Source organism: Trichoderma evansii (assembly GCF_050947405.1).
Source record: "Trichoderma evansii strain SZMC 28006 chromosome Unknown GGI43scaffold_23, whole genome shotgun sequence".
Classification (NCBI taxonomy): Eukaryota; Fungi; Ascomycota; class Sordariomycetes; order Hypocreales; family Hypocreaceae; genus Trichoderma; species Trichoderma evansii.
Genome location: NW_028145183.1, coordinates 561510 through 575548, shown reverse-complemented (window position 1 = coordinate 575548; position 14039 = coordinate 561510). Strand labels below are relative to the sequence as shown.

At 50.4% G+C, this 14039-nt stretch overlaps 5 protein-coding genes across 5 annotated transcripts; 3 read left to right on the top strand and 2 right to left on the bottom strand.

The window, feature by feature from the left end:
• Positions 1–435: 435 nt before the first annotated feature.
• On the top strand, positions 436–720 carry GGI43DRAFT_387226 (uncharacterized protein; the record flags this gene model as incomplete). Its single annotated transcript, XM_083203900.1, has 2 exons — positions 436–559; positions 617–720. The coding sequence occupies 2 exons, from the start codon at positions 436–438 to the stop codon at positions 718–720; spliced, it is 228 nt and encodes a 75-aa protein (XP_083057154.1).
• Positions 721–1864: 1144 nt separating this feature from the next.
• GGI43DRAFT_387225 (RPEL repeat-containing protein) lies at positions 1865–2454 on the bottom strand (the record flags this gene model as incomplete). The annotated part of the gene is made up of 3 exons (XM_083203899.1): positions 1865–2032; positions 2131–2186; positions 2319–2454. 3 exons carry the CDS (start codon positions 2452–2454, stop codon positions 1865–1867), a joined length of 360 nt encoding a protein of 119 aa, XP_083057153.1.
• A 2083-nt stretch (positions 2455–4537) lies between these two features.
• GGI43DRAFT_206103 (myosin 5) lies at positions 4538–8594 on the top strand. Its single transcript, XM_083200128.1, has 2 exons — positions 4538–7959; positions 8030–8594. Exons 1-2 carry the CDS (start codon positions 4923–4925, stop codon positions 8347–8349), a joined length of 3357 nt encoding a protein of 1118 aa, XP_083057152.1. The 5' UTR covers positions 4538–4922; the 3' UTR covers positions 8350–8594.
• Positions 8470–10197, bottom strand: GGI43DRAFT_206260 (palmitoyltransferase PFA4). The gene has a single exon (XM_083200130.1). The coding sequence runs from the start codon at positions 10135–10137 to the stop codon at positions 8839–8841; it is 1299 nt and encodes a 432-aa protein (XP_083057151.1). The 5' UTR covers positions 10138–10197; the 3' UTR covers positions 8470–8838.
• Positions 10198–10245: 48 nt separating this feature from the next.
• Positions 10246–13996, top strand: GGI43DRAFT_206116 (uncharacterized protein). The gene is made up of 4 exons (XM_083200129.1): positions 10246–10590; positions 10673–10728; positions 10805–11097; positions 11175–13996. The coding sequence occupies exons 1-4, from the start codon at positions 10553–10555 to the stop codon at positions 13767–13769; spliced, it is 2982 nt and encodes a 993-aa protein (XP_083057150.1). The 5' UTR covers positions 10246–10552; the 3' UTR covers positions 13770–13996.
• Positions 13997–14039: the final 43 nt, after the last annotated feature.

Sequence of the window (14039 nt, the reverse complement as noted above, 5' to 3'; positions counted from 1 at the left end):
CCGTCAGACCTAGTAAGGTTGAAGGTGTTGCTGCCTTCCTCGCCCTATCTGCCTATGCTGTGCTTGCGTCTGTCTCAAGTGAAAGAAGCCTGCCGGTCTACTTGGCAGAGGTAGATTCGGATGGCGGCGTCATGTTAAACTATATATTATGGCCCATCCTCAGGACACACTTCTCTTCTTTTCCTCATCGACACCTTCAACACCTTCAGTGTAGACAAGACACAGATAAACATTACCTCTCAACTATTATACTATTCCTACCATTGCTACTGCAACTGTCTTCACTATTATAACACTGCCACTTGATCATCGCTATTATAAGAGTTCCGACGAATCCAACTCCCAACCAATCACCAATCAACAGTCTATCAACTGAACCAAACAAACCAACAAATCAACAACCAACAAATCAACAACCAACACATACCCGCGACAATGTCTAGCCGTAACAGCAGCGTCTATGTCCACCAGAGCTCTTCCAGCCGCTCTTCCAGCTCATCTGGCCGTTCTACAGCCCCCAGTCCTCGCACTGGTACCACTTACCGCGAATACGGTGCTGGTATGCTAGCCACCTCAACTTCTTCTGCTAGGTACAACGTACTGACAAGACCTGTAGTAAACCACACTACTCGAGTGGTTCAGTCTGGCTCAAACACCATTGTCCAGCACAACAAACGCCACTATGACCCCAGCTCGCCGTCTCCCTCCTACAGGGCTTAGTGAAATATCTTTACGGCAGAGCATGGATAGTCTTTGCTCATAGAAACGCATCATAGCTCTTCATCTTCTTGGTCACAGCACACTGGACACGACACAATTTTTATCACAGTTTTTGATCGCAATTTTTTACAACCATCATAAATTTTACAACTACCTCCCGGCTTTCCGGGGCCTACCCCGCCTGTCATGGGCTCTTCTACACATCCATTCATACAACTGCGCGGCGTTTAGGACTTTTATTGGGGGAATTTTATTTTTATACTTTCTTGCTTGGATAACTTTGAAGGAATGGCGCCAAGAGAACATGGGCACAGAAACGGGAATAGATATGACTTATCATCTGGAGTAACGGCTAAGCGAAGGATGGGTGGCGTCTATAGCATTGTTTGATACGAATGCAACATTTCTTTTTTTTATCTTTCTTTCTCCTTCTCCATTCATATTTATTCTTTCCAAAATGTGAAACGAAACGAAGCATGCATTTTCGTATTCTGAAACCCTCCTTTTCTTAAATAAACTTTAGACCTTTTTTGTTTCTCCCGCCTCAGGTTAAAAAAAAAAGTTGTCGTGGGCTGTCTCAAAACAAACAAAACCAACAGGGTAGTTAACTACTGCAGGAACCCAACCAAGATCGTCGGTAAGGGAGGCAACCCGTTTTTATCCCTCCCTTCCCTTTTTTCTGTTTCTATTTTTGGCACGCCCAATACAACCACCGCCGACCGCCGAGCGCGCGGGGTAGCAACTCTGAATGGAGGACTCTTCGGTCCGAAGAATGGCTCAGGTATTTTTATGTACTTGAATAAAAGAGTTTTTAATAGACTCGACTTGTCATTTTTTAGACTTTATTTTTAGGTTTCTGTGTTAAGAGAAGAGATTGAGATAAAAGCTGTAGAGACATATCACAACATCTCAATGTTAGGTAGCTCTGTCTTTTGCTTATGAAAATCCTCTTGGGATATCACGCGAGCTCCTAGGTAGAAAAAAACAAGCGGGGATTCCAAGCTCAAAAACAAGCAGAATTCCAAGCTCTCAAACAAATTACTTTCTCAGTGAGCTCTCTCAAAAAATGGTGGCTTTATATGTCTGTACCAAATTGAGTCGCATTGTATCCAGCACTTGGTCGCTATACAAAGTCCCAGACAATCTACGCACCGCCCTCACGCTTGGCGTATTCCAGCTCAATGGCCTCCTCGTACTTCTCCTCAGGAGAGCGGGGATCTTCATGTAGGACGCCCTCCTTGAGGAGAGTGTCGGGATCGGGACGGTGTGAGATCTTGTCGTTGAGCTTGTCTCCAAGCATGTGCTTCTGGAGCTATTGAGGGAGGGTATCGTTAGCACTTCTACTCCTGCCTTTCCGATGTGATACTGAGACCAGCAATGGGGTCAAACAGGCAGTGAGCGAGTTCTTACCTCTTTCTGGCTGGCAAGGAGGCCTGGAGCGGCCGTGGAGTCTGGGAGAATGTTCTCTGTAAATTGAGTTAGCATAAAATTCCTACCAGATGTAATGTCGTATTTCACGGGATTCAAGCAATGAGGACCAAGTGCGAGCATTTCTGCAATGAATGGACAAATGGGTGGTTGGGTATCATGAGACATACTCTCTACCAACTCGGAGCGTTCGGGTCGGTTCTTAAGGTAGGTGGAAAGCGAGTTCTTGCGGGCAGCATTTGTCTGGACAGAAGAGATGGGAGTCTCGTCGACAGCGGGGGTCTGATTCTCGGTGGTGTCCGCCATGGTGATTGTGTCGTGTCGAAAAGCTGTAAAGAGTTGTTTTTTGGTATGTAAAGGTGTAAGTGTGAAAAGTGGCGAGACTGCTCGGATCAGTGCCTTGAAGTGCCCAACGAAGCTCTCCTCAGAACGTAGCGAATGACGTCAGGTGTTCTAGAGCTCCCTCTAATGTGTGGGGGTGGGGTTTCTGGTCTATGGCTGGAAGCTTAATCGACTGAAGCGATATTAGAGTCTTAATTGATTGAGCAAAGACAAGTAGAAGCAGAAGCTGTGTATATTTTATGCTACGATAAAAAAAGGAGAAAAAGAAAAAAGAGGGGGCTGCAACGCTGCTATATATCACCGATTCCCTGATGCAGCGGCTCCCTCAGGCCACACATGTGCTAATGAGAAGTGACCTGGTGATGGTGGATATTGGGCACGGGAGCGCTATTTTCTCTACCCCGCAACGTTCAATTGCCCAGCTGCTGAAGCCAAAGAGCAAGGGTGCAAATTATTACGGAGTGGTGGTGATGGGGTCGCACGCTATGGATGCTTCACAGTCGTGGTTTGAGGGGCCTTGACTCGGGGAGCAAGGTCAGAACTTGAGACGACAAAACCCCGAGACAGGTTGCATCGCACGTCTCTGGGTTGTAAACTACAAGCGAAGAAGTAAATCAGTTAAAACGTCGAGCATCAGCGACAAGAGCCGCTAAACCAGGCGTTGACGCCCGCTTTCAGGGACCTTCCAGGGACCAGAAGAGCATAACTTCATGCATCCCAATTAAGGGGCGCTTAATCTTGATGCGCCGATGTTTGGTTTCAGCTACGAGACACTCTTTAGGCGAGGGCTCCAGCAGGGTGTCTCAGGAAGGCTGGCGCCGTCGCCAGTGGCCACGCATGTGGCTTTTTTGGAGAGCTTGCCAGGAACAAGACATGGCTTTTATTGTTGCTGGATGGATGGATGGATGCGGCTCATTTAGATGGGCTGATGTTAGGCTACTACTCTAAAATTTTTTGGGTGCAAAACATGCAGTGTCAGCAAGGCCAGTGGAATTAATCTCTGTGTCGGAGAATATCCGTATTAATAGACGCCCGGTCTGGCTTATTGTCAGGATAGAGATTAGGCAACGCAATTCCCGACACGTTCCACGGACGGTGTTTATACGAGCCTGCGTATTTTGTTGCTGTAGTCGTATTCTTCAGCAGGCTTGGCCCGCGTATCGTCGCATGCAAGATCTGATGGCAGCAAATCAGGCGCCTCGGCGCACTTGGCAGAAAACTCGGGATGGAGGCGTCTCCACTGCTGTGGGAGCATTGACGCGGCTCTCTGGAGCCAGCAAAGGACTGCCGGTGCAGGCATATCCATTTTTTGCTTGTTTTATCTCTCAGGCCCAAAAGTCCGGGTTGCTGGCTAAGAGCAAACAGTGTCGGAGTTCGGTAAGGGTACATGGAAGGCGGCAGAAGTGTCGGCGGGCGTATAGGTAATCGGCCACTGTATGCACTGCTGCCTCTCTCTCTACCTAACCAGCAGTCAGAAAAAATGCTAATGCGCTATGATGCGAGGCTACGGAGATGCCGGAGTCGAGCTGCATGGGCTCTCCGTATTTAAAGAATGAAGAAAACAATCAGGAATCAGGGAACAGAGCCATTTTTCTGCCTGTATATAAATTAAAGCGCACGTAGGCGAGATTGAAGCGTCGTAGATGCTACTTACACAAACTTCCATCCCTGAACCAAGCCGGGCGGGTACGTAACTGTCAGCCAGTGGCTGTGCCATCAGGAATCATCGCCCACGGAAAAAGGTCGGCCAGCGGCACTAAACGTCACTCGTCAGGCACCGCATCATTCGGCCGCGAATACTCGACAAGCCACATTCATAGCCCTTTGGCTCAAACCAAACCAAACCATTCCCCTCGCTCAGAAATCCGGTTCCTTGTCACGCCTTTCGGCACAAGCAATTCCATTAATTAGGCGTCTGATGCTCGAATAAGCCCTTTCTTCGACGTCTTTTTTCCTCTTTCATTTCTTTCCCCCCCTTCTTTCCTTCCTGTAACGTCCCTCCATCTCCAGCCATGGTAAGCCCGCTCGACTCCTGTCACCTCCCAAATCTCCCAAATCTCTCTTCGACCCCCACCATGAGGAAAAGGCTTCAGCATCATTCTAACGAGCGATTTCTGCCATCTTCATAGGGTATTTCACGGCGTCCTAAGGACAAGGCCGCTCGGGGCGCTCAGGCTGCGGGCGGCGCCAACGAAAAGCCCAGGAAGGCTACCTACGAGGTGACTAAGAAAAAGGAGATCGGTGTGTCAGATTTGACTCTCCTCAGCAAAGTGTCCAACGAGGCCATCAACGACAACCTCAAGAAACGTTTCGAAGGCGCCGAGATCTATACATACATTGGCCATGTGTTGGTCTCTGTCAATCCCTTCCGGGACCTGGGCATCTACACCGACCAGGTGCTGGATAGCTACAGGGGGAAGAACCGTCTGGAGATGCCGCCGCACGTCTTCGCCATCGCCGAATCAGCCTACTATAACATGAAGGCGTACAGCGACAACCAGTGTGTCATCATCTCGGGCGAGTCAGGAGCCGGCAAGACCGAGGCTGCCAAGCGCATCATGCAATACATTGCAAGTGTTTCTGGCGAGCAGTCGGGCGACATCAAGAAGATCAAAGAAATGGTGCTGGCAACCAATCCTCTGCTTGAATCTTTCGGAAACGCCAAGACGCTGCGAAACAACAACTCATCGCGATTCGGAAAGTACCTCCAGCTGCATTTCAACGCTCAGGGCGAGCCGTGTGGAGCCGACATCACAAACTACCTCCTTGAGGCCACCAGAGTCGTTGGCCAGATTACGAATGAGCGTAACTTTCACATTTTCTACCAGTTTACAAAAGCAGCCCCTGCCCAGTACCGAGAGCAGTTTGGCATCCAGAAGCCCGAGACCTACCTCTACACTAGCCGCTCTAAATGTTTCGACGTTGACGGCATAGACGATGTTGCAGAGTTCCAGGACACGCTCAATGCCATGAAGATCATTGGCCTGAGTCAAGCAGAGCAAGATGAGATTTTCCGCATGCTGTCCGCCATTTTATGGATCGGTAACATTCGGTTCCAGGAAGACCAAGAGGGATACGCCGAGGTAGTTGACAAATCTGTGGTGGACTTTGTGGCATATCTGCTGCAATGCACGCCCGAGGAAGTCATCAAGGGCATTACCATTCGAATTCTGACGCCCCGAAACGGAGAGGTCATTGAGTCCCCCGCAAATCCCGCCCAGGCAATGGCTACTCGAGATGCATTGGCCAAGGCTATTTATAGCAAACTTTTTGACTGGATCAGAGATCGCGTCAACGTCTCTCTCAAGTCCAGACAGCAGACATCCAACACCATCGGTATTCTGGATATTTACGGCTTTGAGATTTTTGAGAACAACAGTTTCGAGCAGCTGTGCATCAACTATGTCAACGAAAAACTCCAGCAGATCTTCATCCAGCTCACTTTGAAGGCCGAACAGGAAGAGTACGCACGAGAAAAGATTCAGTGGACGCCTATCAAGTACTTTGACAACAAGGTTGTGTGCGACCTCATCGAGCAGATTCGTCCCCCTGGAATCTTTTCCGCCATGAAAGACGCAACCAAGACGGCTCACGCAGACCCCGCTGCCTGCGACCGAACCTTTATGCAGAGCATCAACGGCATGTCGCACGCTCACCTGATTCCCCGACAGGGCAGCTTCATCATCAAGCATTACGCTGGTGATGTCGGTTATACCGTCGACGGCATTACGGACAAGAACAAGGATCAGCTGTTGAAGGGCTTGCTAAATCTGTTGCAGGGCAGTGGAAATGCATTCGTTCACACGCTATTCCCTCACCAGGTCGATCAAGATAACCGAAAGCAGCCACCCACAGCAGGAGACACGATTCGAGCATCAGCCAACCTTTTGGTAGATACGCTCATGAAGTGCCAACCCTCATATATCCGAACCATCAAGCCCAACGAGAACAAGTCGCCTTCTGAATACAACGGACCCAACGTTTTGCATCAGATCAAGTATCTTGGTCTGCAAGAAAACGTTCGAATCCGAAGAGCTGGATTTGCTTATCGACAGGACTTTGATAAGTTTGTCGATCGCTTTTTCCTGCTGTCGCCTGCTACCTCATATGCTGGTGAATACACGTGGCAGGGATCATACGAAGATGCCGTGAAGCAGATTCTCAAGGACACGAGCATCCCCAAAGAGGAGTGGCAGATGGGTGTTACAAAGGCTTTCATCAAGTCTCCGGAGACTTTGTTCGCGCTGGAGCATATGAGAGACCGATACTGGCACAACATGGCAACTCGTATTCAACGCATGTGGCGAGCCTACCTTGCCTATAGAGCGGAATCCGCTACGAGAATACAGCGTTTCTGGCGAAAGAAGCGTACTGGTGCAGAATATCTGCAGCTCCGTGACCAGGGCCACAAGGTTCTCGGAGGACAAAAAGAGAGACGACGAATGAGTCTTCTCGGCTCTCGAAGATACCTTGGTGATTACCTTGGAATCAGTGCCATGAACGGACCTGGAGCTCCTTTGCGGCAAGCAGCCAACATTGGCTCCAATGAGCGTGTGGTATTCTCTTGCCGTGCTGAGATTCTCGAATCCAAGTTTGGTCGATCCAGTAAACCAAGCCCTCGCATTATTATCATAACCAACTCCAAATTTTACATCATTGCCCAGCTGCTCGTCCAAGGACAGCCGCAGATCCAGGTAGAGAAGGCCTTGCCCCTTGGATCTATCAAGTTCCTCGGAGTCTCTTCAGCCCAGGATGACTGGTTCTCACTGGGAATCGGATCTCCGCAAGAGCCTGATCCGCTCATGAACTGTATCTTCAAGACGGAAATGTTTACCCAGTTGCAGCGTGTCATGCCAGGAGGTTTCAACCTCAAGATTGGCCAAACGATTGAATATGCCAAAAAGCCAAACAAGATGCAGCAGATCAAGGTTCTAAAGGATTCCCAGCAGCGGGCTGATTTCTACAAGAGTAGTACGATCCATACTACTGCGGGACAGCCTCCAAACTCTGTATCGAAGCCAACACCCAAGGGCAAGCCTGTGGCAGCACGTCCCATTACCAGGGGCAAGCTCATCAAGCCCGGTGGCCCAGGAGGAAGACCATCAAGGTTGACTGGCAACCGCAATACCCAGCCGAGACCGACGGGCACCGGAACCAGATCTGTTCCTCCGCCACCTGCTGCTCTTGGCATGGGCAGCGCAGTATCATCGGCTTCATCAGCAACCCCGTCGGCAAGTACAAGCACATTGAGCTCGTCGACACATCAGACGATTCCTATTGTAGGAATTGCCAACAAGCCTGTTAAGCAAGCCGCCGCAGGTCGAGTTGCTCCGCCACCACCTCCCGCCCCTCCTGCTGCTAAGCCCAAGATCATGGCCAAGGTGTTATATGATTTCGCCGGCACAAAAGAAAACGAGCTTTCCATCAAGGCAGGAGAGCTGCTTGAGGTTATCCAAAAGGAGAACAATGGTACGTATTACTACTAAAATCTATGAGTTTTTCACTGAGAATTTTTCTTTATCTAACACATTATTTACAGGTTGGTGGCTAGCCAAGAATGCCCAAGGACAAGCCTGGGTGCCGGCAGCATATGTAGAAGAGCAAGCTCCTGCTGCTCCTCGACTACCTCCAGCGCCGCCATCAGCCAAGGCAAAGCCTGTGCCACCTACAAAACGACCAGCTGCAGGTGGTCGCAAGCCTGCTGATTTGGCCCAGAGAGATTCTGGCATGAGCCTGAACGGCACCGGTGGCGATAGCGGCAGAAGCACGCCCAGCCTGGGAGGCAGCTTGGCAGATGCTCTCTTGGCGCGCAAGAATGCTCTGAACCAAAAGAGAGATGATGAGACTGACGACTGGTGAGATGCTGCGCCCCAATTTTAGACATGCTTCACGAACTTTCTTTGTCACGAAGGCATATTTTTTCTACAGTTCAGTTTAACTCTTTTGTTATATTCATCCTTTTTGCTTTCTGATACAAATATTACGCCTCTATGACTGGAAAAGATTTGGCGGATTTTGTTGTATACACGATGTGTGCGAGTAACTTGGGCAACCACCGTCGTCGCACGAGTCTCGAGTATAGATCCCTGGGAAGCGTGTGTGTATGTCTGGGAGAAGTTTCTTTTTCTTTTTCTTTCTTCACGTTTTGGTAGAAGGAGATGGGAGGGTTAAAGGGGAAACACGTGGGACCATGTGATCCAGGGCCTGAAATGCTATTTTTACATATCTTCGAGATTCTTGCTTTTAGAAAAAAAAAATAAAGTCTATTTTATATTATATAATGCTTTCCTTTTGTTAATGCGCTGATTTACAGTTTTACTCGCTGTTCTTTGATTTCCTCTGGTTTATTTACGCATCGCGGTATGACGCAGTTCCAACATTTCTGCGTCGTAGTAGTTCGACGAGGGGGACATCTTCATCCTGCTCTTCCGCATCCTCATCGACGCCGTAGTCTCGAAGATATTCGCCCTCTGAGTTGGCCCAGTTGCGCATAGTATTATTGTTATTCGTATCGTCGTCGTCATCATAGTCTTCTCTGTCTGAGCCAAACCCATCCACTTCTTCCAGTTCCGCCATGAGCTCATCCTGTCTTCTCTTTCGTCTCCTTATATCCTCATCCTGGCGCCTCTTGAAAGCTTCGAGTTGCTCTTGCGGGGATAACCCTTCGTCCTCGAGCTCGACCTCGTAGTTTCGTCGTGATATGCCCCATTCTCTTCCGGCACGGCGGAGCTTCTCAGGATCCAAAGGAGGCCACATGCCTTCCTTGCGGTTGAAGCCATTTTCTTCCCACTTGAATCCGGTGCCGGTGCCGGTCTTGCTGATTTTGGGGTTGCCCGCCAAGGGGAAGAACCACAGCAGAAAGTTGGACGTGCCCATTGCTTGTGCCATGTTGGAAAAGAAGCCAATGTCATATGGGAATTCCACCTTTTCAAAGCGAATAGGTTCGCCGTCCGGACCCGTCATGTCCCACCAGTCCCGGCTTCCACGTCCGATATTAGCCTCGTGGCGGTCGACCTCCCAGCCTTCTATGGTCGTGCGGTTGAGCACCCAGCCTTGCACCGTAGTTATGAGCATAATGCCGAGCGCGAAGGATGTGATGGCGCAGACAAGACCCGTCATGGCGAGCGAAACGAGCGCGGGCAGCGTAGGGCCTAGGTGGGCAGGCATGTACCGAGTCTCCCACAGGGCGTAGAGGCGCTGCCAGAAAAAGTAGCTGAGCGCCCATAGCGACACGTTTGCGTAGACGAGAAATCGTAGGAAGTGCGGGAACGTCGTCATGGAGACGCAGTTCTTGGTCCAGGGACAGTGGTGGTCCATCTTCGGGATGCATCGCTGGCAGTGACGGCAGTGGTGCGCCCGGGGGGGCTTCGGCGCCTGACACTTTTTGCACCATCGGCCTTCTGCCTCAATTACTTGGTCGGGGAAGATGTAGCGCCCCGGGTCGACCGTCACGGCGCGAAAGTACGAGACCCAGAGGCATACCAGAAGGACGTTGAATGTCCTGCTCTCGGTGGTGGACAGCGGGCCCGGGTCGAGGGTCGAGTTGTTGAAGAGGATTTGTGAAAAGTAGCTTAAGAAAGCTATGAGCAGGCAGACGGCGGGCACGGCGAGGCTCTGGATAAACGGCGCATCGCTGATTCCGGCCATGGTGATGTGCTGGATATGGGATACATTGTTTGGTGGTTGAGAGAAAGACAGCTGCTACTCGTATAATTGAGTTCACCTTGGCGGCGCTGCTTATCTTGATACGAGGTACATACCTACCTAAATTTAGTACTGCTGCTGGGAAGATAGTCTTATGTAAGCGCCACGTACTGCTGTACCTACTTTGCGCCGTTCCCCCTGAAGCAGCGATGATCAGCGATCAGTAAACGCCTATCGGAGTCCGATACAGAGACTGTTTTCAAAGTGCTGGCGCAATCTCTCATCTTGGAACCAAACGCCATGAGGCCAATGAGCTGAAAAAGAATGATTGCTTTGTGAATTGTGAATTGAACATCTTGGGCCAGGAAGGAGTACAAACACGCGACAGGACGCCGCTCAGGCTGAGCCACATTGAGCCATGGGTTGGTTCCCACCTGTGCACGTATCTGCTCTATGGTATATACTCCCATTGCCTACATGTTCCTACTCGCATTTTTATTCTTTATTATGAGAACAAGTTGCTGACTGGCCCTTATAGTAGCGTTTTGTCTTTTGTGTACATTTCCCACTCATTGGAGCGTCATTCCTTAACCGGCACGTGTTCCCATTCCCTACCTATGAAGCGCCAAATATGAGATGGACAGCCAAAAACGCTAACCTCAGCCCACAGAGCGACCTCGTCTTTCATCGTTGCTGGTACTGCTTCTATCAGGCCTCATTTGCTATGCTCTCAGTGCTGCGGTCAAATTTGTCCCCGGAGCAGATGGACGCTTCGTCTCCGGCAAAGACGAGTCGGCACTTGGCATCGCTTCTGATGATGCTTTGCTCAAAGGATCCAGCGCCCATCTTCCCAACCGCCCCAGGAGATGGTCACTTCCGGTCTTGATCTTCGCCATTGTCCTTCGACTGGAAGCATTTCATCTAGTAAACAAACAACAGCAATGTGCAACCCCTGGACTCGAGGTGAGATGACGTCACTAAAGGGGATGAGATGAATGAGAGATGAATGTTACTGACAGAGCTTTTTGGTGTCGTGATAGTCATTTCTGTGCATATTTTTGATTGGCTATGAGATATTCTCCACGCGCCGGCGATGGGGGTTCCCAATCTCTGAGGATGATGACGACCCCTGGCGCAGCATATTTGATGATATCTACGACTGGTTCAGCGGCCCTCGGGTGGTCATGTTCAACACTGTTGTCAGCGCCCTCGTTTTCTCGCTGGGCACTTTCTTCTCAATATCGCATATCCGACGTTCAACTTACTTGTGCTTCGACCTCATTGACAGCCGGTTCAACACCGTTTCGCTGCAGCTGCTGGGTCTCGCCCTTGACGCTTCCATTGTCATCTTGCTCTGGCGATTGCTGGCATGGGCGAGAAGCATCAAACTGCGGATACGGATTCTGAGCTCGGTGCTCCTTTTATCAGCTGCCTCTGTGGGAATTTTATGGGTTGTCAACGCCATCTTTAGGGGCACTCATAGAGTAAACGTCTCGTTTGGCTCTCTGTACGGGTTTGATGCCGTGATTGATAGCTTTGCTTTTACTGCACTCATTACGTCCACCATGTTTTGGATATGCGAGACATCTGCTGTTACACCTGTCAGCACCTTGACCTTCTTAATAGGTATATGGAGCTGTTGTGACAGGATATTCCGCTACGGAAATTGGCTACACCTTTCACGACTTGCTGCGCTGGGGCCACTATGGATGATTGTTGCCGGCACTATCATGTTCTTGTATCTTCATGATCTCCGCTCCGTCTTATTCGTCCGGCGCATTCTATTTGCGGTCCTACTTTTGGCTCTTCTCTTGGCTACAACGATATTCATTTCTATTAAGAAGCCACAAACCTTTGGCAATGGAATTCATCCTGTCAACGAACTAGTCTACACAGCTCATGTTGAACACGACCGCTGGAAAGCACTAGTTAGCGTCAGTACGACGCTCGCAACGGCCGTCACCATCTACCAGGAGCGGCATAAGGGGAGATTCCCCCCACCAAACTTTGATGCGTGGTACAAATATGCTGAAGATGACTCGGTTATGATTGATGGCTTCGATCAGATCGATCGAGATATGGCCCCATTTTGGAACGCCCCCCCTGCTGTGCTCCGTAGAAGAGCAGACGAGATGGCGGCGATGCCGGACGTTGCAACCATCACAGTGAAGGATGGCAAGGTAACTCGAGCGAATACAGGAAATGAGGATGACAACAAGGATCTAGACGAGCTGGTTCAGATGATTGCAAAGTTTTCTACGCACCTCCCTGATATGGTTTTACCTATCAATCTATCTCCAGGACCTCGGGTGTTACCATTGTGGGAAGAGGCAAATTCGAAAAGTCGGGCGGCTGAGCTCAGCTCGGTAGCTGATTTACTATCTCGGCGTTCACTGGATGAGGCGATCCATAGCAATAGCAGTGAGACAGCGTCAGCAGAGCACGAGAAGGAACCGACAACCGAATCCAGAACTGCTAGCAGCAACACCGACAGCAATATTGATCCTCTTCCTCAAAGCACAGTATCCGCCAGCGAATTCCGTCGGATGCTAGTCGAAGCATGCCATCCCTTGTCAAAGAGCAGGACCAGACCTCACTGGAACTTTATGGAGTTTTGTTGGTCGTGCGCAAAGGACCACTCCTTCGGCCAGCTCATGACTAACTGGCAGAAGTCGTTGGATACGTGCTCTCAGCCCGACCTGCGGCTGCTGCACGGATTCTCACTCACGGACCCTCACCGGCCGCCGCTCCGCCAGCTCGCGCCCTTGTTCGGCGCGGCCAAGACGGACGAGTTCAGCGACATTGTCATACCGCTCCCCAGGACGAGGCTGGAGGAGCCCGACATCAAGTGGCAATTTACACGAAGATACGATAGTCTGGTCTGGAGAGGGGTTCTGGGGGAACACGCGATCAATAGTCAGGCCCTACGCGGAAGTCATAAATATCGCCTGCTGCATCTAGCCAGTGCGCCGTACCCGCGTGACAACGTCATCATGGTCCTCCCAACGGAAAAGTCCCTCGACAGGTTCGGCTATGAAAAGGTCTCGGCCGCAGAGGCCAACGCCGTGATGCCCTTCAGCCTGGGAGTGACAAACTCCACGACGTGCTCGGACCACGGCTGCAAGCTCATCGAGAAGGCTTACGGCTTCCGCGATGACGCCGCTGAGCTAATGGAGTACCGCTACGTCCTCTTGGCGGACGAGGATGACGGCCCTCCAAAGCAGGTGCTCCGCACTTTACGCTCAAACAGCTTACCATTCGTATCAACCATCTTCCGCACATGGTTCACGGAGCGGCTAATGCCGTGGCTGCACTTTGTGCCTATTGACCCAAGATACCAGGGCCTGCACACAACCTTTACCTACTTCTCAGGCACAGAAGGCCGACCCAAGGTGAATGACAGGGAAGCATTGATGCCGGGCCGCACGGCGGACGCAGAGTGGATCATCCAGCAGGGCCAACGATGGGCGGAAAAGGCGCTGCGGGAGAAGGACATGGAGATCTACTTGTTCCGGCTGTTGCTAGAATGGGGGCGCCTGATTGACGATCAGAGGGATGAGATTGGATTCCACAAGGTTGACAACGGGGGATTCCAGAACGACAAATGGACTCAACCGCAGCAGGGTGGGGGATAAAAAGCTAGCTAGGGAAATAATGAGATAAAAATTAAAGAAGAAAAGAGTAGTTTTACAAAATTTTACGTATTGAATGTTCTAGATGCGAGTATCGGCTTGAAAAAGCAGAGTTAGATTGGGTTGGCATGCATCTGTCACATACATCTAACGCGGCAGAGCGCGTTTTATGACATGGATATGGTGATACCCAGCGTGGATACTGAATGTGCAATGGGCAGTGAATTCAGTTGGGCTACACTTCAGACGAAGTGCGCTATTATTGATTTGGGT

Excerpts from the sequence above, each read along its gene's own strand:
- GGI43DRAFT_206103 (XM_083200128.1), top strand. The coding sequence starts at position 4,923 with ATGCCGCCGCACGTCTTCGCCATCGCCGAATCAGCCTACTATAACATG. Across the intron at positions 7,960-8,029 it reads TATCCAAAAGGAGAACAATG|GTTGGTGGCTAGCCAAGAAT; the intron begins GTACGTATTACT and ends CATTATTTACAG.
- GGI43DRAFT_206260 (XM_083200130.1), bottom strand. The coding sequence starts at position 10,137 with ATGGCCGGAATCAGCGATGCGCCGTTTATCCAGAGCCTCGCCGTGCCC.
- GGI43DRAFT_206116 (XM_083200129.1), top strand. The coding sequence starts at position 10,553 with ATGGGTTGGTTCCCACCTGTGCACGTATCTGCTCTATG. Across the intron at positions 10,729-10,804 it reads GGAGCGTCATTCCTTAACCG|AGCGACCTCGTCTTTCATCG; the intron begins GCACGTGTTCCC and ends CTCAGCCCACAG. Across the intron at positions 11,098-11,174 it reads GTGCAACCCCTGGACTCGAG|TCATTTCTGTGCATATTTTT; the intron begins GTGAGATGACGT and ends GTGTCGTGATAG.